This window comes from Megalops cyprinoides, chromosome 14 (genome assembly GCF_013368585.1).
Source record: "Megalops cyprinoides isolate fMegCyp1 chromosome 14, fMegCyp1.pri, whole genome shotgun sequence".
In the NCBI taxonomy this organism is placed as follows: Eukaryota; Metazoa; Chordata; class Actinopteri; order Elopiformes; family Megalopidae; genus Megalops; species Megalops cyprinoides.
Genome location: NC_050596.1, coordinates 33,891,049 through 33,917,241, shown reverse-complemented (window position 1 = coordinate 33,917,241; position 26,193 = coordinate 33,891,049). Strand labels below are relative to the sequence as shown.

At 43.8% G+C, this 26,193-nt stretch overlaps 1 protein-coding gene across 1 annotated transcript in view; it reads right to left on the bottom strand.

Moving 5' to 3' along the window:
* The window catches only part of LOC118788758 (thrombospondin type-1 domain-containing protein 7B-like), a 221,818-nt gene that overhangs the window by 46,249 nt on the left and 149,376 nt on the right, over positions 1-26,193 (bottom strand). The window contains exons 11-14 of the mRNA XM_036544791.1: positions 9,521-9,712; positions 7,597-7,831; positions 2,083-2,198; positions 708-840 (exon numbers count right to left, since the gene is read on the bottom strand). Of these exons, the coding sequence (XP_036400684.1) occupies positions 708-840; positions 2,083-2,198; positions 7,597-7,831; positions 9,521-9,712 (676 nt within the window). The remainder of the gene's footprint in view (positions 1-707; positions 841-2,082; positions 2,199-7,596; positions 7,832-9,520; positions 9,713-26,193) is intronic.

The window sequence follows — 26,193 nt, the reverse complement described above, 5'->3', positions numbered from 1 at the left end:
AACCGCATGCTGCTTGTTCTGGCAGAGACATGACTTTGACTTGTTCAGAAAGGGCTTCAATTGTTTTTCTTAAGAAATGAACACAAAGGTTTTACAAGTTATTGATATAACTGTTATACTTTTTGTTGTACATTATCAATCTGAGATTGTGTTTCCAAATGGTGCCAACTTCAGGGACTATTATTTAGTTTTGTCTGTTTTCCAGTGGTAATTAACTAATCAGTGGGCATTAATTCAAATGAGAGATCAACTCAATTATAACACCAATTATTTGTCATGTACAAATCCCCTGTTTTTGAGCTCTTGGGATGGAAGGAAACCTCTAGTGTATAACACAGTGAGGAAGGCCTGGTGGCTAAAATAGATACAGTTTTGGTCTCTGGTGCAATATAGACTATTTTCTACAAAAACATCTGCAAGCAATTGAATTTTAGGTTTTTATGAGTGCAAACCTTCCTGGTTGTTTCCTTTTACTTGCGGTCATCATGTCTTCTAGTGAAGAGCTTGCTGAATCAAATGAAATGTCCCCACTTGGGGCAGAGCTGCCAGCTCTCAGGTCTTCACTGTGACCTTTGACCTCAGCAACTGGGAGAGCAGGCCGCCCTGTGATTTGGTAATCTGAACTGAGGGAAAGGTAATGAAATAGAGCTGAGGGGATTCCCTCCTTGTGATTTTCAGAGAGCCGCTCGGCTTTGCATTGGTTTTACCTGTAGGCAGGGCAAACAGGAAGAGATTCACACTCCCTTTCTTCATACAGAGTGTCTGGACACTCCTGTCCCCCATTGGCCGGCCTCTGGGTGATGATTCTGTAACGTGATTGGGTGGCTGCAGTCGCATTGGCTAGAAACACAGGAAACAGAAGAAGCCTCAGCCATCCCGTCCAAAGCAATGCCATCTTAACATCTGCAACGTCTCTGCTTTTAACAGGATAGAGCAGTCAAACTGGTAAAAAAACTCCATTTTGTTCTGGCTCTAAGGCTCACTGCACACTACTAATTCAAAAACAATGCAAATAGTGCAATTAAGACTGTGATCACATCCACGCCGATCCTAATGGGGCAAAACAGCTTCATAATGGCACACAGTCTGCACAGTCAGATACTTCTGAAACCCACACTGATGCTTTGCGACCGTATTCTTCCAAACACATTAAATGCCTTTTTTTCCTCTCTCTTAATGTGCCTGCCTAAAAATAATGTTCAGCAACTACCAGTCCAAAGTTAAACTAAAATGAATAATTTCATGCTGTAATTTCTTAGCACTTTGATAGAGATTAATAAGTGTAAGCACTATGCTAATGTGACTTCATCTAATTGCTAAGTAGGAGTCTTTAACAATGGAATCTTAAATGGCTTTCATGCCACTTATCGATGCATACCCTGGCTCAAGTCTGGAGCTGAAGAGAAGTACAGCAGGGTACAATAACCCCGCCCACGGTCTCCAGCCATGAGACCCGCACTCTGTCCACCAAACTGTGCCGCTGCCCTTTCTTATACAACATGACCTGCGGAGTTACCAAGAGTCTGACTATATCCTCCCACAGAGCTGTTTGACTCCAACTAACACATTTTTACCAGAAAGAAAATGAAACTTTTCTTTGCATTAATTATGTAACATGTTTGTTTCTGCTTGAAAAGAGAGGAGACTGTTGAGTCCTCATTAAAGGACACCCAGAGCTGATCCCTGTAAAGTGATTCATAGCGATTCTTAGAATTATTTTCTAACACATATTTAATCGGAGCCCAGCATTAATTGAGACATTGGGGCCTATTTTGGCAAAACCACCTGGGCAAAGTGCTTCACTGTAAGTAATGAGAAAATGGCCCTTATAAGGCAGATTTACAGATGCTTGCCACATCCTAACAAACACTTTCCCTGGGTTTAATTATCTCATAAAAATAAACTGCAGACTTCGTAAAGGTTTTATTGGAAACCTAATGCAGAGGAACCAAAATCCATCCACAGTCATGTGGAAAAATGTATTAGTGTGAAAGATAGCAAGATAGAACGACCTTCATATAAATGCAAAAAAAAAGGAGAATCAGGATGAAGACAGGCGGAATGTGTTGCCATGGCGAATACCTGGCAGACAGGTAGAAGGACAGGGCGTCCACTCACTGAAGGGAGTCACCAGGCAGTCCTTCCTGCAGGGCAGTAAGCAGGGCCGGATGGTGTCCGGCCGGGGGGAATCTGGACACCTGCGTTACAACACAGGAGAGACCACTGTTCACTCATACCCTACAGCACAACACAGGAGAGACCACTGTTCACTCATACTCTACAGCACAACACAGGAGAGACCACTGTTCACTCATACCCTACAGCACAACACAGGAGAGACCGCTGTTCCCTCATACCCTACAGTACAACACAGGAGAGACCACTGTTCCCTCATACCCTACAGCACAACACAGGAGAGACCACTGTTCACTCATACCCTACAGCACAACACAGGAGAGACCACTGTTCACTCATACCCTACAGCACAACACAGGAGAGACCACTGTTCCCTCATACCCAACAGCACAACACAGGAGAGACCACTGTTCCCTCATACCCTACAGCACAACACAGGAGAGACCACTGTTCACTCATATCTTTTCTTCTATTTGTGTCCTGTTGTCCTTAGTGAGTCCCATAGTACAGGTGTCCCTACACCTGTACTACAAAAAGATTAGGCTGGTCGTGCAGACAATATTCGAAATAATAATAATAACGATGATTTCTAATTATAATTTCTTATCTCAGACTGGAAATTGTCTACTTTTTCAATTTTTCCATTACTCCAACCCTTCCTTTTAACTCACCCAATAAACGTGAAAATATAACACAACGTATAACATATAACACAAAATATTTCCTTTGGGTTTGTAGGTGTGACTGACTGCAGCCAGAGCCTCTGGCAAACTGCAGCAGCTGCATACAGCGGCATGGCAACTCCCCCAAGAGGAAATACAAATTAAGAAAACAATGTGTAAGTGATTTAAACCTTTGTCATATAATAGCAATGCTGTACAGTTATGTGCTCATGAAATGCTTGTGGAAATTTTATTCAATTAAAATTATTCAATTTCCCAAAACGGCGTACAGGGCTTTGCTCAGCACTACTTCAGGCTAGCTCTAATTTGATTACAGTCATTTTTTGAAAGAAATAATATGGTTTTGCAACAAAATATGACAGTACTGCCTATTTCAGATTAAGCAAAGGCCTAAACACTGTGTGTGTGTGTGTGTGTGTGTGTGTGTGTGTGTGTGTACACGTGCCTCCTGCTAATCCATCAGTGAAAGTCGTCTCCTCACGGTGTCCATTAAACAGGAAGAATGGGAGGTGTGTAATCTGTGTACAAATTGCTCTGCTTACTTTCTGAATTGGCTCAGTGACAGCACTGAGCAGCCAGCAGAAAAAATCAAACATCAAGAAATGTGCCGTCTTAATCCCTGCTTCCACACGACCCTGAGTAACCTTTCAAACGGAGCTACTGCTCCACGATAAAGCTGCCTGAATAAAGAGATAATCCCTAAACTCATACAGTATGTGACCGCATTAAGAGAAAAGGAGCCATCTCACAGCCTCAGGTGCAACTGTGTCCACACATTACCTTCAATCCAACTGTCCTGAGGTCATGTAATTTTATCACACACACACACACACACACACACACACACAAACACACACAGGCAGTCTATAGAGTATATCAGGCAACCTATCCCTTGTGAAAAATGTAGTCTGCCTCCCACATGGAGCTGTAAGAAACACAGGTTGATAAATCTTTTATGTAACGGGTTCTCCAATCAGCACTGGAATCTGTCATGGCAGTGTGCGTATTGGAAAGCCATTATGAGCACTCTCCCTGTGTGTCCCTGTCTCACACACTGCACTGTGGACAGCAGAGAGCTGCAGCACCCACACACAGGGGAATAATACACCTCTAATGGCATTTACAACAACAAGGGCTTCCTGCCACTGCCTGACCCCCGCAGACAGAAACAATAACACAGCCTGTTTCCCACGCTCTGAGTGAACTCTGAAAGGCTGCTCCTCGCGTCAGCGTGTTAACGGGGGCGCGGCCGCCTTTTCACAAGCTCGGCCTGAGTTCATCACAATTATTTCATGTCAGAGTTTATCGGTTGTACTGTGAATTTACTGGCTCTTAAAAATATCTGTCATAATGGATTTTTATTTTAACAGCATTGCACGGCATTAACATTTAACATATAATCAAACGTGATAGTATATTGCTGTGTGGAGCTGTAATTACTCTGGATTGATTAATTTTATGTCTCTTTTTTGCTAATGCTATATTTGAGCTCCCTGCAAGAGGACTGTGACAGAGATTGTTGTGCTTGCAGATGTTAACAGCAGCCAATCGGAGAGAGAGGTGCAGCCAGACCTGGCCCGGCAGGTACAGGTGTCACCCTGTCGGATTTCTGCAGGTACAGTGAGGCATCAGCCATGAACTTTATTCACAGGAATAAAACCTGTGAAGGACAGGTGATGCATAGTGACATCTGTGGGCACAAAATAATACCTCATTTATTTTCATTTTCGACTAATTAAAGTTAAAATTGAAACAGAACATTCAGAGCACAGTGCCTTCCTAACCTCCAGCACCGAATACGTATCACACCCTCAGGAGACCAGTAAACCTCTCCGCTCTGCTGAAGGGCTCGTCACCTGCAGCAGGTCTGAGGGCAAATCCTCAAGGCCCTGCCCTGTTTACTGCCAAACGCAACCGCGGTCACGCCTGCACACGGAAGCTTCCGGCTCTGTCACGCCTGCACATGGAAGCTTCCGGCTTGGTCACCCTGCACATGGAAGCTTCCAGCTCACTCTAGCCAATGAAATGCCGTGGGGCAGTGAGTCATGTACTGTTTTACTCTCCAAATCAAACAAGCTCCTGCTTATCTGTACTAATCTAAAATAAATGATATAGACCAGATTAGACGGATGTGATATGTTAGAAATGTCCAGCTGGCACCCAAAATACTGGCAGTTGGATGAAAAAACACAGAGACACTGGTCAGGCAGGTAAAATATTGATTTGGGTGGAAACCTGAGAGTGAATAGAGCCACTGCAATCATGAGAAATACCAGCCCTGATGACGTCTTGACTGACAGTGAGTAATGTGGTGTGAGCCTTCCTGAGTGACACATCGAATATTCTTTTCAAATGAAAAAAAGATCGGTGAAATATGATAAACTCTTGGGAATCACGCCCCTGCTAAATTTAATGTAGCTGCCATGAAAATGTGCCAAAACACATATAAAGCCACACCACAGCTCTCCTGCACAGCACTGCCCCCATGATTTTACACCTGCAGTGCCGTAAAGCTGCTGTTTGCTATAGCCTCAGTGTTTTCTGAATAAAAAATCAGTTTCTTCCCCGAAAATTACAGATTTTTTTTTTTTTTTACATTCATATGTTAAATAATCACCCAGTTTAAAAAACACTTTGAATTGCATTAAAGCTTTTAAGGGACACCTTGGGGAGCCCTCGATCCCAGCCTGCGCCCCCCCTGTGCCCCCCCCATGTCAGCTCGCTCCAGCAGGCGCTCATCAGCTGATCTGGGGACAGCTCCTGCCCAGCGCGGGGGTCCGCCTCAGCAGGGAGTGATGCATGCTGGGTAGCTGTGCCTCCTAGTGAGGAGCCAGCCATGTGGCAGTACAGCCGCAGTGAAGACGCTGTCTGGGATACGCTGAGCTCGTTCGAAAAGAGGGCTCCCAAACGCTTCCACACACAGGTCCCAAAGCAGAAATGACCTTAAATTCTGCCGCCGATCTCATCCTCAGTCAGGGAGCTTCTGGAGAGTGAGCTCCCGGTTAAGACAATTTTGTACAGTGAAGCTCAAAGTTTATCATTGAGGCTGGATAATTCTGCCTCACAGATTGACAATAAGGTGACATTAATTGGGAGGTGCGAAAATCTGCCATTTTTAATGAGTTCAATGAGGCCAATATTCCACAACACCTGACCCCGAGGGGAGACAACGACAAGACAACAAAAACACTTCTATATAAAATATATAAAAATATAATATATTTATTATAGAATGTATTACTATTCTGCTTTCTGAAAGGTCATATGAAACTCAGAGGATTCTGCCCCAGTTTACCTCAGTTTCACACTGCAGGGACAGAGAAGAGAGGTACACTCTCTCATTAAAACAGCGAACTGCATGCTTTTCACAGCAATGAAAGCTTATGGACAACATCCTTCCAACACGCTTTGAGTTTAACTTTAAATATTGAAATAGCTCCATTAGCCATAGCAAGTGCTCAATTTGTTTTGGTTAATTGCACATTTTCACAGCTCTAAATATTGGACTAAACATTTAATTATTCGAAGTTAATGTCAAAGAGCATTGAGCCTGAAGTGAGTCTGGAACTAATTCTGAAGGGATGAAACTCTAAGCAGGAGGAAAATATCACAAGAGCATCCTGCCAATTTAAAATGCTTTCAAGGCATTCAGCATTTCTGTGCAGTAATAATTGTTTAGATGAATTATGACAATTGACATGGATATCCTATAAATTATCAACTTGTGACACATGGGCAATTCAATTTTACTTTCTCTGAAGGAAAATGACAGGGAAACTATTCTGAGGAATCAATAAAAATGGATAAGCTCATAAAGTAAATGTCTATGAGCAGCTGTAAAGAAATATTATGCATATTAAAAAGTTGTCTGCAATAAAATGTTAATTAAAAGCTCTGCTGAGTGAGATTTGCTCCTGCCATTAAACGCGAGCGTTTCTCTGGTTTCTCTGATAGGCTGGGCTGACACGCCAGCGACGGGGTCATGCGCACAGGTAAGCCTCAGGTACTCCAGCTCCCGGGCTGTTTTACCTCGTGCAGCCCAAACTGGAATCAGACTCGTAACCCCCGCAAACACACGGCTCAAGCGCTCAGAAACAGGCACAGCCACGGTCCCTTGCGGTCAGGAGTGGTGCAGCTCTAGTCCTGGTTCCACAGAGACCACACCGCCGCCACGGCAGACTCCTACATGCACTGAAATCAGCTAAACTTGGCTCTAACGCAAAGCTAAGAAATCATGTTTTGTGCATGAGGCTTTAGCCTGCAGCCAGCTGCTATTAATAACCAGAGAAACAGACCCCCTGGGACAGACAGCTTCTGCAGTTCTCAGAGGACACTGTCTAACACACAGGCCTGCTTCTGTCCGCTCCAGTCACATCTCTTACAGTGGCTTACTTTAAATGACAAATTTAGGGTTGTGTAACCTTTTGTTGAACTTCCACTTTTTATCCAATTCAGGTACAAACAAATGAGAAATACGGCAGTAATTGAAAAAATATAATTCCTCAGTGTACTGAACTGGCCCTATTGTAAGCATACAAAGTGATTTCAGGCGCTGTTTATTGAAACAGAAGAATCACTGCTCTATGCATAACTTAGGGATTTGTGCTTAAAATTGCATCTGTTTCTCTGGGTTGCTGTCGGGTTGTCAGAGATGCTGTGTGTTTTTTCTGGTCACACTGCTTATTTGCCATCTGTATTGTGCACCTGTAGACGTCTGCTCTCCTGTATAAAGACACACATATATAACTAGACAGAAAGGGTGTGGGGGGCCAGGTACCTTTTGGGGATCACCTGTCCCATGTTCATCTTCATGCAGGACACCTTGCGCGTCTGGACTCCGACAGCACAGGTGGGCCTCCCGTCCCAGTTGCTGGTGGCGTTGAACGCGGCCGTGGAGCTGTCCTCGGTGCAGGGACCCCAGGGCGAAGCCTCCCAGTAGAACACCAGGCAGGGCTGCTCATTGCAGGATCTCCACTCCTCCAGAGCTGTAGCAGCAGGGCACGGCTTTCCTCCTGCAGCCACGCACATACACACACACATGCACGCGCACACACACACGCACACGCATGCACACACATAAACACACATACACACACACATGCACGCGCACACACAAACACACATACACACACACATGCACACGCACACACGCACACACAAACACACATACACACATGGGCACGCACACACACATGCACACAAAAACACACACACAGACGGTGCATTGCTAAACAGCCAGCTCCATATCTGCTAGGAGGATGTCTGACTGTGTCCATGTTTCACGTTTCCATGTTTCCACACTGCGGGACCGTGGTGGTGATTCAGACAGTGAAGAGAGTGTGGGAGGTAAGGTCCCCAGGTAGGGCTGTGTGTACAGGTGTCTTAATCACACACTTTTGAAACAGCACAGTCAGAGTGAGGAGCAGAAGAGTGCAGCAGCACAGATCTCATCTGGCGTGAAAGAGCGGCAGTCTGCACACCCGAAACTAACTGCATTCAATCTATTGAGCTGGTTTCACACCTTTTTTTCTGGAAAAAATGAATTGGAAGTCTCGCCAAGGTTTTATTGCTTAAGGGGACAGCTGTTACAGTTTTAAAACACACTTAGCTGAAGTGGCGTTAAGCCATAACAAAGCTGTCACAAGCCCGAGCAGATGCTATCTTTACCCCTGAAGTCCATTATTTAAGAAATGAGATTAATAGTTCTCTCTTTCTCTGCCTCCCTCTCTCTCTCTGAATGGCCTGTTCCTCCGAAGCTTCATTTCCAGGTATAACAACAGCAAATCACAATTAAAGTCAGAAAGCTTCAAATGTAAAAAAAAATATATTACAGCATGGACACTTTCAAAGTTCTTCAAATCATTTCTCCTTTACTTCTGGTACAATAATTAATCATATATTCATGTGGAACTGATTATGATTAGATCATTATTTTACAGAAAGATAATTCTGTGAGGTACACATGAATATTTTAGAACATTTTGGAGTTTTTGTTCAGCAACAAACCAAGGAAAAAATCTAATAACCATAAATGTGAAAGGTGCATGATGTTGGGAATGTTGCTTTTTTCTGCAATTGATTTTTAAAATAACAAGAAATTCATACCTCAGTTGGATAACCTGAAGTATTGACCAACACAAACTCATGAAATAAGTTCAGCTTGAGATCATCTCTGTGCACTGAACTCATGAGAATGAGATTTCACATTTGCACATTATGTATGCCCTTTGAATTTGTTCCCTGCAAATCCATGTGAGAAATGTAAATTTAACAAGGTCGTCATGAGGAATTAATATTTCATTCACAAGTAAGTGCTGTAAAAACTGAGAGTGTGACTATAAATACCCCCTACTAGTCTTTCTGACATTGGAGGGTTCAAAGTGTGTTTAGAGACCACAAATCTAACTCCAGGACAAAGGCACATTTGTTAGGTGAAAAAAAAACATTTGCCATGACTTGTCAACTTAAAATTTTGTAATTTTGCTTGTATGCTTGTAACCAGGTCAAGATTGTTCAATTGTTTTATTATATATACATATATATAATTTGCTTAAGTAATAATAGAAATTACTGATTCACAGAAGAAGAATGATTGCATTTATATGGTATTTCAAAGTAATACAGTGTTTCCAGCTGTATGAATTTCGGACATTACCGCCCCCAGCAGAGAGGTGTGTTGGGAAGGCTGTGGGGGTGCTTACCTTCCCCTGGCAGTGCCAGCACAGTGCGGGTTCGACTCTGTCTCCCTTCGGAGGTTTTGGTGGAGCAGGACTGAGAGCAGGGCGACCAGGGGGCCCAGGAGCTGATGACACAGTCCCCGGGACAGGGCACCTCACAGGGCGGCCGTGCAGGAGGGGGATCTTCCAGGCACCTCTCACTGGGGACAGCCTCACCTGCAGGATAGGGGGACACAGGTTCACACACAGTGCTCAATGACCTGGTGCCAGGTGTGACACCTGCTCGGTCACACCTGGTCACTGATTACAGACCAAAAACTCCAGGTTACTAGAGGCTGCTTACACAGGGCCTGCTATGAGTAGCACATAGGACACTGCTTCCTCACAGAGCCTCTGAGCACACACTATGCCTGAATATACCTGTGCATGTGGGACATACATATGCCTGTACCTCTACCATACACTTACACACCTCCATACGCCTGCTCCACCTGGCATTTGGCCATCACTCAGAGGAGTGACTGACTGACTCAGACAGTCGAGGTCTTCCCCTTTGATGTCATCATTCACACCTCAAAGTCCCCCACGAGGACAAGGATCCCATTGAACACAAACCAGAGGGTGTGGCTCAGATTATCGGGTATTGCATATTATAGATAAAACAAAATCTGTCAAATGTGTTTTCTTTGGTTTTGTTCCAAATTCTCACAGAGTTCAAAATGTTTTTATTCATCAGAATGTATTTACTCATCTTAATTATTAAAGTAAATCCAACCATGCTGTCTCCAGTTGGCTGCATGTTGTAAAGGTGTAATGAGAGGAGGAGCTGTGATTAGCGGGACAGTTCCTGTCAGCTCCGCTCCGAGGCCGACAAATGGAGCAGAGAGGTGTGAGCAGAGAGGTGTGAGCAGAGCGGTGTGAGCAGAGCGGTGTGAGCAGAGAGGTGTGGGCAGAGCACTGTGAGCAGAGAGGTGTGAGCAGAGCACTGTGAGCAGAGAGGTGTGAGCAGAGCGGTGTGAGCAGAGAGGTGTGAGCAGAGCGGTGTGAGCAGAGCGGTGTGAGCAGAGCGGTGTGAGCAGAGCGGTGTGAGCAGAGAGGTGTGAGCAGAGCGGTGTGAGCAGAGAGGTGTGAGCAGAGCGGTGTGAGCAGAGCGGTGTGAGCAGAGCGGTGTGAGCAGAGCGGTGTGAGCAGAGCGGTGTGGGCAGAGCACTGTGAGCAGAGCACTGTGAGCAGAGAGGTGTGAGCAGAGAGGTGTGAGCAGAGCACTGTGAGCAGAGCGGTGTGAGCAGAGCGGTGTGAGCAGAGAGGTGTGAGCAGAGCACTGTGAGCAGAGAGGTGTGAGCAGAGCGGTGTGAGCAGAGAGGTGTGAGCAGAGCACTGTGAGCAGAGAGGTGTGAGCAGAGCGGTGTGAGCAGAGAGGTGTGAGCAGAGCACTGTGAGCAGAGAGGTGTGAGCAGAGAGGTGTGAGCAGAGCGGTGTGAGCAGAGAGGTGTGAGCAGAGCGGTGTGAGCAGAGAGGTGTGAGCAAAGAGGTGTGAGCAAAGAGGTGTGAGCAAAGAGGTGTGAGCAGAGCACTGTGAGCAGAGAGGTGTGAGCAGAGAGGTGTGAGCAGAGAGGTGTGAGCAGAGCGGTGTGAGCAGAGAGGTGTGAGCAGAGCGGTGTGAGCAGAGAGGTGTGAGCAGAGCGGTGTGAGCAGAGAGGTGTGAGCAGAGCACTGTGAGCAGAGAGGTGTGAGCAGAGCACTGTGAGCAGAGCGGTGTGAGCAGAGAGGTGTGAGCAGAGAGGTGTGAGCAGAGAGGTGTGAGCAAAGAGGTGTGAGCAGAGAGGTGTGAGCAGAGAGGTGTGAGCAGAGCGGTGTGAGCAGAGCGGTGTGATCGCTCCAAAACACCACATCAGCTTCAGCCCCACAGACAGCAGGAAAGGGGAGAGCTGGTGTCTATGACAACACGGGATGAGTCGAAGAAATGATGCTGTCTGCACACGTCCGATAAATGAAGACTATCAAAGATAGTCTATCAGAATCATTTTTAGTAATTGACTTACGTGTGATAAGCACACTCTGGAGATACCAATCTCCCTGTGCTTACATGAATAGATCACTGCAGATGTATATTCAGCCACGCAATAATCACACAGTATATATGCATTCTGCAGAATGCGTAAAGGAGCCCTTCAATAAGCAGATATGATCTGCAGTGTGAACTGTATGTCACCCCTGAATAGCACATTGTATCTGATTAACAAAAAACACATGAAATATACAATACAAAAGCATATCTGTAAACACATTGCCTGCCGGGGTGAAAGCATAACAGTTTAATACAGAGACGAGTGAAGCAGGAGATCACAGAAAGCAGAAGGCCTCAGACAGACAGGAGGTCACCGATGATGAGAGAAGCTGCTATGTGCTCCAGGCCCCGAGCTGCAGTGCTTCTCTATAGAAACACACGCCTGCTTGATGTGGATGAACTTGACCGCGGGTTAATTACCTCCCCTTACTCCTCACAGCCTCACAGCCTCCACTGAGAGCAGGCTGAAAGCACAGCGCTCCAGGCCCCGTGGTGCTTCCTTCAAAGGTATTTTAGGTGGGAAAAACTGTTTTAAGCCACATCAATGCTAGAGGCAGATGCTCAGGGGGGTTTGAGCCTGCAGGTTTCAGCACTGGGTTGTGACACAGCAAACAATAAAACGTACAATAACCTAAAATCAATCTCACTGCATGCAGGGGACAGGGGTGAGCAGGTGAGCCATGGCTGAGATATTTCTGAAGGCCAGCCAGCAGACAGGCCATTTCAAGAGAGAGAGAGCTATGCAGAAAAAGAAACAGATGGCATAATTTTAACATAATAAATGATAAATTATGAGAAGGTATCTTGTTATTTTAATGTGCTTTCTCAGAATTATGACTTAGTAAGTCATAATTATGAAACAGTTTCTCATAAGCTTGTCTAACATTTCATAATAATGACTTACTAAGTCATCATTTCCAAAAAATAACTCATAATGACTTCATCAGTCATTATCATGAGAAAGAATCTCATTAGTACAACATGACGTAAAATCTCTCACAGCAAGAGAGCCCTACTGGCCCTCAGAAGAAGAACAGCAGCAGTGTCCACTGTAATGACAGCACTGAACAGGTCTGCTCCTTTACCCAACACCCACCGCCATCTTCCTGCACATTACATCATGGCAATTACCCTTAAAATACGCTCAAAACTCTTACTAGCTGTTCTGTCCTGCTGGGATAGCCTATGTGAAATAATATTCAGCCACTACCTTCAGCCATACCCTGCAGAATTAAAGTTGCGCTTACCTGCTTGTAGGTTAATTTTCACTTCTTTAATTAGGACTGAACAGATGAGAGAAAACATAGACCACAAAGCAAAACATGTGGCCCATTTTCAAACGGTACAGTTAGAGAGCTGGACATGCCACATCTTTTATATGCTTGTGTCACACTGCGATGCAACCTCCCAATCAAAGCAATCACTGTCATGACAAAAAATCTCTTGACCATAACCATGCCTAAACTCTAATTATGTACAAGATCAAATGATGGAGGCAATTTGTTAAATATTCAAATTAACACACCCCAAGTCAGTGCGAACTTCAAACTATTCCACGTTTTCAAAGCATTTTGAGCAATGCTTTTATCCTTTAAATGCCTCTTTGATCATCTGAGACGGAATCCTCCAATGTATTTCTTCACCGACAAAAGAAGCCTCAGTTCAGTCTCATTACCTTGTGTAATTCAGAATTGGAAAAACACCATGTCATGCACAATTTGAACTTCATTATGTGAAATAAACAGATCTGAGCAGTTATCATTTAATATTCTGCTGTAGCATAGCCTCTAAACTGAGTTATGCATTCTTTTTAGCATTCAATAAAACCCACAACAACCCTTTAGCTATTATTCACAGCCTCAAACATCAATGAAAATCACTGTACTGGGGAGTGTAAGGAATTTTGTTGATGGAGTCAATCTCTGTCTCCCTCCCTGTACATATATATGCATCGGATATTTTTTTCTGTTTCAAAAATGTAAGGATGTTATTCTTTAATCTCAGTTGCATTATAAACAGCAAAGTCATATTGTTAACAAAAAATCAATTATATTTCATAAAAATATGTAATAAAAAATATTGCATTGTCTTTTTTATTTTATTTAATTATGGCAAGGATAAAATTGTACATACACATAATCATACATACACTGTACGTGCATACACTCCATACACACACACACACACACACACACACACACACACACACACACACACACTCTTACATTCTACACGCCATACCTTTATAAAAATCTAAAACGAAATTCACAGCAGAATGAGATCCTGAACTCAAATATAAGCAAAGACAATGAATGTAACCTAAAAGACACAAAGATCAATAATGCAATGTTTATAACCATACAGTATCTCAGACCGGAATAAAAGCCCATTATCACCCTCAGCAACCATGTCTTGTCACTGCACATTATACTGTATCCAGCACATACAGAGATACTCAACGAGGCACAGCATTAAAGTGGAACCAGCTTTACAAATGTATGTGTTACTCCTTAAGTTCACTAAATGAGCAATCCAAACAGAAGAGGATTTTTTTCACCAAGTATCAAAACAAGCTAATTTGAAATTCTTATGGGATTCTGTGAACCAGCTCCACAGCAAAGTCTTACAAACTTCACCACATCTCTTTACAAACAAATTTCACCATCTCTCTCTTTCTCAACTGAACAAGCTCCCTAGGCATGCTGGGGACCAGGGTCAGAGAAGAGCAGTGCTGAAGGAATCACTATAAAACTTACTACATACTAACATCCTTGTAAGAATAGAAATGTCTTATTTGGTCACAGTCACCTGAACAAGTTTTGAGGGCATGAATTGCCATGGTAAAAACGCTTGAGTCAGGAGTCAAGTATCCATTCACTTGCGAGGGAAGAGTGGTAAGGTGCAGACATCGCAGTGAGCGATAAAGGAAAAATTAAAGGGAGACTTCTGTGCCCCTGAGACTCGCGCTCTTCATTTGGATCCTCACCTGCAACCTGTAAAGTAAGGAGCCATATAAAAGCAGCTTTTCTGTGGAGTGATAAATTCATGTGCACAGCCACACGGCCTCTCAGCTGCTGCACTGACCTCCTGCGCTTGGTGAGAAGTGAGGAAAGGGTTAATGTGTGGATCGATTACCATTCGCACAGCTCTGATTGGCCCTTTCCCGTACAGAGTCCCCTCATCAGGAACAGATAGGTGTGTAAACCCAGCAAATGAGCATCGTCCCAGAGCTCAGCCGGGACAGGCTGACAAGCCGCACACAGAGACAGCCTGCAGAATGACTCGCACCGAGCCGGAGGTGAGTGTGTATTAATGTAAGGAGGATTATCTCCTCTTTCATACTGTGTAACCTGGAGAAGCGCCCTGCCTTATTCTCTGAGAGGGAAGCAGTCGCTGACACGATTCTTTAATCCTACATGGAGCAGGTCGGCATCAAACTCCCTGCACCAAACACAGAGCCGCGGTGTGTTCACCACCACCAGCAGGGGAGTGCACTTCTAAACTGTACCTACACTGTCCTTATTCTGCTTCAAAGACGTGTCCCAAACACTGAGCTACGAAATAACTATCCCAAACACTGAGCTACCAAATACCTATCCCAAACACTGAGCTATCAAATACCTATCCCAAACACTGAGCTATCAAATACCTATCCCAAAGACTGAGCTACAAAATAACTATCCCAAACACTGAGCTACCAAATACCTATCCCAAACACTGAGCTATCAAATACCTATCCCAAACACTGAGCTATCAAATACCTATCCCAAAGACTGAGCTATCAAATACCTATCCCAAAGACTGAGCTACAAAATAACTATCCCAAACACTGAGCTACAAAATAACTATCCCAAACACTGAGCTACGAAAAATACCTGTCCCAAACACTGAGCTACCAAATACCTATCCTAAAAACACTGAGCTACCAAATACCTATTACAAATTCTGAGCTACCAAATACCAATTCCGAACACAGCCTTCTCCTGGCATGACAATTTCTTCACTGCAGTTCAGCTGCACCTCCTCATTACAATTTCCTGAACCACAATCACATAGGCTGAGTCCATCTATGTGTGTATGTACATACTGTATGTAAGTATGAAAGTATGCATGTTTTTTTCTGAGCCCTTTGAAAGTGTTCAGTCTGAATCTGTAAACATTAAAAATTCACACCATGTTTCATCAGTGGAAGCCATGACAGAGGATGTATCTGCAGCAGGTCACCAAAGGGTAGGCTAACACAGAACAACGCTGCAAGCTATTCATCAACACAGTGCTTTTCAAAAATAATAAACTCAATGGACTCACTGAAAGAAAATATATCAGCCTCCAGTTTCAAGCCTGTGCCATGAATTCTCTGCATTAGGCGGAATGAGAGTGGTTTCAGTGCGCTAAAGTGTAATGCAAGACCGTGCAAGTGCCTCGCTGGAGCACAATCACGCAACGCTGAAACCGGATGCACAGGTCACCAGAGATAAATGGCCAACACATTTCCACAGAGCAGGAAGGTAATTTTACCCCTTTATACAAATGTGTGAATTTAAACCATTATGTTTAGAGCTACAATTCAGCCTTCCTGAGTAAACCTGATTGCATGTCACAATCTGAAAGTTACTTCAAAAGCTTGCTGGTGTGAGTATTAAAGCATCGAATTAGCAGGGGAGGTACAACACTGCTGCCTTTGGAAGTCTGTGTGCTTCCAGCCGTATTTTTGCATAATTGCAACATGGTAAGTATGAAATGTAAGTGCCCTCAGAGAACATGATAAAAATGTGCATGTAGATTGGAGAGATTAACCTTTCCAGCCCACCTGAGAAAGAAAAGCCGCACACACCTCCACCGGCTCCATCCCACCTGCCACACACATTCCACACAGCTAACAGCACAGTCCTGGATGCCTCTGCTTTTCTGCCCGACAACTCAAGAAAAGAAAGAGCTAAAAACTTCATGACCCAAAAAAAACCTCCCTGGCGATTTGTGAACAAATCATTAATGTAACCATTTTCAAAATTCAATGTCGTGCACTGAATAAAAATCAAGCCGTTTGTCAATATTTTTGATATACTTTTTTTTACAGAAGAGAATGCTCAAAAAGATAATCAGCAAATATTAACCTGTTATTATTTAAAATGTTTGAGAGGCCTGATATTTAAAATATCCAGTGGAAATGATAACAGCACTGCCTGCATAGCGGGTGTCCCTGAAAGCTGAGATTCGGTGCACTGTAGAGTTCAGCTGTATTCCACTGTAACACAAATCAAAGTTATGTCCAAAATCTGAAGCCATGGCTGCCACGGCAACAAGTCAACAGCACTTGACATTTGTACATACACCTGCAGCTGACCTTTTAATGGAAAATTCTTTGCTGTGATTTTGTGTTTTGGGGAATCCACTGCAGTTTAACTTAAAAATGATTTTTTTATGATTGCTGAGGAAATAGCGGTATATTAAATATCAATAGTGTTGTACGTTGGGACCATATGCGGCGTTGTGCAATCTTTCACTGGAATATAAAAAAGCAGCATCTGAATGATTGTTTTTGAGGCACTGAATGCGGTGTAGTCTGCGCTGTGGAGATGACAATGCAAATAGAGCTTTAAAGGCTTCAGACTGATCTCCAGCGGAGACACTTTCAAACATACATTTTCATGACCCGAGAAAAAGCGGCCGAGTCTGTTATTACATTAGCCGCTCATTTATTCCCCCCATACAAATTCATATAAATTTTTACTTAAACACTTTATTTATTTATTTCATTTCATTCAGGCAAGCAATTGCAGAAAGGCAATTTTACAACGCTTCACCAAATCCATAAAATATTGAAAGACATTCCGAGTGTTTAATAGAAAAACAGATGGAAAAAGTATGTTTGTGCTTGCTCATAACAGGCCAAATGAAATGCAAATTCCTATGAAACAGTCCTTGAAAAAAGTTAGGGTGCGATGCCTTAAACTTTCCTCTGTTACAATTTACAATTTATAGGACAATTTGGGGAGCATTTAAACAGGGATCTTGGGGGCTATAAATACAGTTAAAAGCAAGGAAATACACACTGCCGGAGAGTGTGAAGGAAGCCCCAATAACAGCAGTGAGGACCCATCAATCAATAACCTGCGATCAGAAGAGGAGACGGATATGGGGATGAAATTAATCAGGGAATTTAGGAATACTTCAGGAGCTGAAGCAGCCCATCTGGCCATGAGTGCACCTCAACCTGTCAGTTTCCCATTGACTGTAATGGCTGAACTGATGGAGGATTCTGCTAAACTAATACACTCACATTGGTATTTTCCACCTGGTTTTATTTACTTATAATTAATAATAAATATACATTAAATATATTAACAATAAATATAATTATATGGGACATGTGTCTTCTGTCTTGACAACTCCAAAATGAAGTTTGGGTGATGTTTGCTGAAACCTCTGAATGTAATAGGTCAATGATGAACAACCACTGCTAAAAGCACTGAGATAAAGGAAAGTAACGCAGGCAGTGTGTAGTTTGTTTGCATTAATAATAATTTCGGTCATAAACGCTGTTTTACACCATGCATCTTACCATGTCATGATAATTTTCCTATAACAAATTAGTGTATTATATTAATGACGCTCTCACTGTACCTGTTACAATAAATGGATGTAAACACTTGCTCTTTAGCAGTAAGCAGGTACCGATGCATCTTTCTTAGCATGTTCATACTGATAGTATAAGGACACTTGATGTTATGTAGCAACTAATGTTTAAGTACATAGAGTAACCAAACACACAGTTATTCCTTTATTCCTCTGAGGACTATATATTTCGCTGTTTATGATAAAGTTTGAGTCTTCAGCAATCTGCCCAGCGGTGAGTACATGCCGAGTGAGGTAACCAAATGCAGCTAAACTATCATGGCATGTATCACATCAGTGTGAAAAGCCTTAGCAGTGCGTAGGCTATTTAATGCAGTTTGATGCACAGGCAATTTCACAAATTTCCTGTCTTTTGTGGCTTTTGCTAGAATTAAAGTTCAAAGTAGTTTTTACTTAATGAATTGATAATAAATAATTACCCTTGAATTAACAATGAAAACTCAACAACAGGGACATTTTAAGGATGGATACTGTAGGTGGCTTTCTGTCCCTACTGAGGGAAATCTGTGTGAAGATCCATTAGAACAGAAAGACATTAGCATATATTCATTCCAAAAATATGGGAAAATAAGTTGAGTACACAGTCTCCTCTGGGTCAATGAGCCTTGCATATTTTATGAGGTTTAAGTCAGAAGAAGCAGTTTTAAAAACCATTTTTACAGTTATTGAGGGGACTGGTACTTCTTGTTTAATCTAACAAATAACAAACAAATGTAAAATTCTACATACTGCATATTAAGAGTGCATCTATTAATATCAAGGAAAACATTTAAATAATTTCATGAACCTAAAGGCATACAAATCTCCAGTGAGAATTCCATAAACACAGCACCTCACAGAAGCTGCAGCACATCTCACACACTGCGCATGCATGTCTCTCAGACTGTAGTGGAGTCCCCGTTTGACTCTGCAGGGAAGCAGGCATGATTGCCGGGGCTCTCGGAAGGGGGCCTGGGTCTGAGAGCTCCTCAGAAGCGGTGCAGCCGGAGGGTGCTTATGGGCAGCCCTGTGCAAAGGTCACCCTGCAGATTACCGCCTCTCTCATTGATCCCGCGCTACAATAGCTGCCGCTCTGAGAGCCGGGGAGAGCCGGGGAGCGCCGGGGAGAAATGGATCACTGTGCCACCACCCACAGCTCTGCAGGCAGAACCCTGCCGCGGAAACGCAGCGGAGAGCGCACCTCCCCCAGCACGACGCTGCCGCTGCAGCCGCCAGCCCGTTCCTCACACCGCCGAGCCCAGCGTCTGCTGCCCGGAGCAGAGCGGCCGGCTAATGCGCCGTCCGGCTGGGTCGCCTGCCGAGATAATTACAACACGCCCAGAGACCGGGCATCTGCATGGACGAGCCATTTAGCTCTGCAAGCCCTCTCTCTCTGCAGGGGCTGGTGTGTGTGTGTGAGTGTGTGGGGGGGGGGGGGGGGGGGGGGTGTCTGGGAGGGACTCTGTGATTAATCTGCATTAGATTTCCACAGGTGGGTCCAGGCCTGTAATGAACAATTACTCCTAATTATGTCCTGTAGAATATGCAGAATATTCACTGAAACTCAGAAAGAAGAGGAACCTTCCAGAGAGCTAACTCCCTGTTGTGCCGGTCCCACTGACCCCACGACCGGGTCCCCAAAGAGCACAGTCATTTCAATCCTACATACAGCCATTTCAGCCTCCTCGTTTTTAATTTACTATCTATTTCTCCTTCTGTGTGGATGTTTATCTTTTCCAGATTTTAACCTACACAAAACGTAGCAATGGTATCAGCTCAAAACCCGAAGCTTAGCTTAAAAACCCATGAAGACACTACAGATACATTCCCTTTTCAAACACACTCTACAACATCATGTCTTAATATGAGTTTAAAGAAATCAGGTGAATTTTGGGTTTCGCTCCTTTAAAATGTATTCTAAGGATCAAATGAATTCATGACCAGATGTTACTGTAGCTCCCCAGCATTGTAACTAATGGATTTATTAAGATGCTAATAAAATTACAGATGCTAAATGTGGTAGCTGGGAGAAACTGGGGGTGTAAAAATTCATAAAAAACATAAACTTCCAAAAAATTTTCAAAAACAACAAACGACACTGGAAGGAAGGAAGAGAAGGCATTTGTTGCACATTTTCCGCTGTTATTAGGAGTAAGGATAAGCGACAATGCCACGTATTACAGCTTCTTTAACAATCGAGTAGAATAAAAATCGAAATAAACCTCGAACCCTAAAGAGAACATTCGGATGTTTCCAGGGTTACGGAATACAGATGAATACATGTTTCAGATGCATGATATTAAAATGCAGTGTTTACCATTTGCCTTGAGCAAAAAATCCATTTCACTTTACATATGTCATGGCAGAATGACGCACGTGTTTAACAGCCCAGCTTTCAGCGTATTCCTGGTTTATCACCATCACCTTTTGCAGTAATAGCCTTTCTGTTTCTTTCCGTCGCTCACTCTCACTTCCTTCAGGAATTAGTGCCTCGTAACACAGCTCCGGACAGATCAATTCTACACAGCACCATAAAAGCGGATGGACTGATTTAAATTACAATAATAAATGCGGTAAAAAGATGTTATTAAAATGAAAGATTCCTAGTTGTTGAGCGTGTTGTGCAGTAAAGGCAGAACTCCGGTTCTGGATGTGCAGGCGTGTGCAAACGGATTGCGCCCCGAGGGTTTCCTGCATTAAATTCGAGCGCACCCGACGCCGCAGCTTTCGCCAACATGTACCACAACCGCAGTGTGATCCCGGGCTGACCCCCGCTTTCTCTCCCACACACCGACCTGACCTCGTCTCACAGAGGTTGTGCTTTTGGAGGTGAAAGAACATTTCGAGGAGCGGTGCTTTTGCGAGCAGCGAAGCGCTGCGCATTTTCATGAGAAATAGAATAATAACAGTCCTCCGGCGGTGCGCTGGAAGACCTGTCCACTCGCGGTGAGATGCCTCAGCGCTCAGCGCTGCTCTCACAGCTCAATTATTAACTGACAGCTGACAACCGATACCAAAGAGAGACGATGCAACAGAAAGGCAGAAAGCTATAGGATGCGGTGGAAATGCAAATGGTTCTTCTGTTCCCCTTCCTGCCCCTGTACACACGTTATTGGGTTTACATCCAGCCTTGCGGAAGAATACTTTCATCTGAGGAATCTGCGCACTCAGATGTACCTGGCTGCGCACCACAAAGACAGTAACATACGGAAGCAGCGAGGACAGCGAGTGTACCATGTTTTTTCAGATCAACCCCCAACCGACCCAACCTAACCTAACCTGATTATGTTCATGTTTGATTTACATTCCAACAAAAGGAGGTCCAATGACAGTTCCACATAAGGGACAGAAAATCAAATTACCGCGAAACAATCAAGCAATCCCTTTTAATGGTGTCCTACTAATCCCAGGTAAATTCATACTAATCTGTCTGAAAACAAGACTTCAAAACCACCGACGGCAGCTTGGCATGCAGGAGCTGTGGTTCGGTTCCTAAATGGATTTAAGAATATGCATATATCAATAAACTGCTCTGCCATTTGACTCTGCACAGTAGGGAACTAATGGCATTAGGGGGTTATTAACAAAGACGACAGACACCCTAAAATCCGTTAGCGCTGCCATCAACATTTAAACAACCTGGACTTGAACTCTGCCGTGAAGAGAAAGCGGCTGAAAGCAGCGTTATTGCGCAGCGTCTGATTGTGTTTTATGTGGAAGGTAACCTTGGGAAGGAATCTCTCGCGCTCAGAATGTGAAATATCATCAGAGTGATGAAGAGTTTAATCAGCCACAAGTGCAGCTCAGATAAAAAATAAATAAATATATAGAAAATAATGGCAAATCTGTTTCATTTTTCACATGTTGAAAATTGATTTTCTAGCACATCTCCGCCTGTTGCTTGTTCAGTCTCCTATCTATCAATGCCAGAGGTCCCCGTTTTGACATTAGCTATAATTACAAGGAGATTCTGTGGTTGATAACTCCCGGGGCTCTGACTATTACTGAATTAGCCTGCAGTCAGCGGGGGTTTGGAGCGGTTGTCAGCGCTGCAGAAATAACCCTGGAAATGCCAGTCAGAGAGGCAGAGGCTTCAGCAGATGATCAAAGCACTGACTAAGGAGGCTATCCTCTCTTCAGCTCTGCAGCTGACTTCAGAAAAATGTGCCAGCAAAAAGTATCGGCAGTTGTTGCAACTTGACGCTAATCCTGCATATTAATGCGTGCGTGAATGAAACAGTCTCCATGGCCGCGTAATTTATTAAAGGGCAGCTATCATAATATGAGGTAAATAGGGAATAATTTTACTCAAATTATATATAAAAAATAATAATGGTATAAAATACCACTATTAAATACCAAAATTAAAATGTTATTTTTCTTCATTACTTATACAACATCATGGCAGTTTGCCAGTCATTGAATTGAAGAAAAATGTTATGCAAGAATACTAATTTTTATTTATTTATTTTTTTAAAATAGACTAAAACAACACAATAGGCTGGACGTAATGTAAGCTACAGCGTACTTCACATACACTATCATTCACGTGTCCTCTGAGAAGCTCGTTAATCACAGAAACTTTTATTATTCAATGTTTAGTGAATGGAACAGCAGGATTTACAAGAACAGATTATTCTCACAGCTAGATGGGAAAAAATGTCCTTATGTAATGTTTCAGACATGTAATATCACTAATATCAAATAATTAATATTTGTGTGCATCAGCATATCCGCAACCACTCCAGGGACACTGAGTAAGAGGGGTCAAGTAGGTAAGCATGGTCAAGTTTTCTGGTCAATTGTAGTAACCTCATCCTGTTGAATATGATTCCAACACTGTTGGTCTCCTCCGATTGAACCTGGTCTTACTACCTCTCATCCAATCACAGAGCAGAAAATGTAACCATCCTGAAATTCCAGCACTCCGCAGTGGGAATGTGTTGTCTCTGTGTTTCTGCAGCTTGTTTGAAGTGCCAGCCCGTCTGTGGTCTCCTCTGGGCTGTAGAGCCTGCCGTTTCTGCAGTAACGTCTCGCCTGTGGTCTAAGGAACTCAGCTTAGCGTTTTTTATTAACAGTGATCACCATTGAGGAGGCAGGGACAGGCATTCACAGAGAACGGGCTGAAGAACGGCTTGTTAGAGCGTATCACACTCCTCTCCTCTCTGCTGTGGTCTGAATGACTAAGCGCAGCAGCCAGGCATGACCTCCTTCCCTTCTGACTGATACAGGTGATACAGGTGATAGAAGGTGATACAGGCGATAGTAGGTGATACAGGTGATAGAAGGTGATAGAAGGTGATACAGGTGATACAGGTGATAGAAGGTGATACAGGCGATAGTAGGTGATACAGGTGATAGAAGGTGATACAGGTGATACAGGTGATAGAAGGTGATACAGGTGATACAGGTGATAGAAGGTGATACAGGCGATAGTAGGTGATACAGGTGATACAGGTGATAGAAGGTGATACAGGTGATACAGGTGATACAGGTGATAGAAGGTGATACATGTGATACAGGTGATAGAAGGTGATACAGGCGATAGTAGGTGATACAGGTGATAGAAGGTGATAGAAGGTGATAGTAGGTGATACAGGTGATACAGGTGATAGAAGGTGATACAGGCGATAGTAAGTGATACAGGTGATACAGGTGATAGAAGGTGATACAGGTGATAGTAGGTGATACAGGTGATAGAATGTGATACAGGCGATAGTAGGTGATACAGGTGTTACAGGTGATACAAGATGCTCCCAGCACAGTTTGCCACTGCCCCTCTGCGCAGCTTCACAGCCTGGACTAACGCCTGTGCAGCACAGTTTGGAGTGTGTGGTTCCCCCTGCTCTTGGACAGTGCCCTCCTCTCCTTCCCCCTGACTGACATCTCTCCTTGTGATGCGTTAGCAGGTTCTGCAGCCTTTGTCACTAAAGGGGCTATCAGCAGCACTCACTCAGCATCTCTGAGCTCTCCAGCACCCCATTCAGCATCTTTGAGCTCTCCAGCACCTCACTCAGCATCTCTGAGCTCAGGCCTGCTGATTCTTACATGATGAGGGGCCTGCTGGGAGGAGTGTCTGCATGTTTCACACGTCAGAAGCTGCAAACTCTGCGTATCTGCTGCACAGCTCCCTGGGGATTCCGTTCAGCATCCACGACCTGTGTGGCATAACAGCTCACCGTCAGAGTGGCTGTCTTTGCAGAGTATACAGCTGAGACAGTTATGATCTCCATTTAAATGAACTGAAAAGAGCCATAGCATGCTGCTGGTGGTTTCATGTCCTAATAAGTGCTGTCTTAAAACTGCTTGTGACCAATCATATTGTCACCTTGTGAACTGTTTTCCCAGACAGCTATAAACATACAGGTGTCCTGCAGACAGGAGAGGACCGACAAATTTACTCTTTTTTGCAATTTGCCAATTGCAATTAATTGGCAAATCATCACCATGCATGAGCTGTATGCGCTATCCATTAAGCAACAATAGCAGCATCTTACCGGGCCATTACTGATAAACACCAAGTACCATGAGTAACCGCAGACAGAGAACAGGAATGCGTAAAGGAGCAGATTCAGTTGCCTCTGTGAGGGAATCTAGTTTGGAATGAGGGAAAAAAAAGTTATCACCTCACCGCCAGGAACAGTTTACTCTTCAATCGAGTACGACTGGACACTTCAGTGAAAAATAGAATGTATTACAGGAGAAAGCAAAAAGACCCACACAAGTCTGAGGCACAGGTAATGAACAGACAGAACACATAGCTCACAGGTAATGAACAGACAGAACACATAGCTCACAGGTAATGAACAGACAGAACACATAGCTCACAGGTAATGAACAGACAGAACACATAGCTCACAGGTAATGAACAGACAGAACACATAGCTCACAGGTAATGAACAGACAGAACACATAGCTCACAGGTAATGAACAGACAGAACACATAGCTCACAGGTAATGAACAGACAGAACACATAGCTCACAGATAATGAACAGACAGAACACATAGCTCACAGATAATGAACAGACAGAACACATAGCTCACAGGTAATGAACAGACAGAACACATAGCTCACAGGTAATGAACAGACAGAACACATAGCTCACAGATAATGAACAGACAGAACACATAGCTCACAGATAATGAACAGACAGAACACATAGCTCACAGGTAATGAACAGACAGAACACATAGCTCACAGGTAATGAACAGACAGAACACATAGCTCACAGGTAATGAACAGACAGAACACATAGCTCACAGGCCCAGGTAATGAAAACATAGAAACATGCAGGTAATGAAAAGACAGAATATTTGCAGGTCGGAGGCTCAGGTAATGAACAAACTGAATGTTTCTGAAGTGACTCGGGGGCTATTTGGATCCGGAAGGCTTGGTGTGTCTGCCACGGTTCCACTGAGTTTAGAAAATGGAAGTTGCCACTCCTCATTTACGCTTCAGAAACACCACGGGCGCGGTCAGTGCCCTTGGTACAGCATGGCAGAACAGGCAAATGGGAAGGCGTGGCTGGCATTTAGCCGGCTGGCAGGACTGGCAGACTCTGAGGATTAGCTGTCCATTCTCCCTCTGTATTGCTGCAGTCAAACACGGCAATGTCTCTCTGTGGAAAACACCCTACCGAGGACAGCCAGACTCAGCTCGGTCTCACTGTGATGAGCAGTGGGCCACAGCAGCACCATTGAAATGTTTGTAACAATGACCCAGGGAGAGAGAATAAACTCTACAAACGTTCAAAGATTTATCACAAGCGAAAGGTGCTCGGACACACATTTTCCCCAGCAGCCAAACGCTTCATCGTTACCTTTGGAGTGCTGGATTTTACAAGCCATCATTTGCTTTTGCTACAGACTCAGCACCCTGCCTTCAGTGGCCACTGAAATAAATTAAAAACCTTGTGTGGGCAGTGAATAAAGTTGCTCCAACTCGTTTTTCAAAGTTAGAGATAAATGGCTGTGTGGATGCGTTTAATGTGAGCCCTGCAGCGTGAGAGCTGA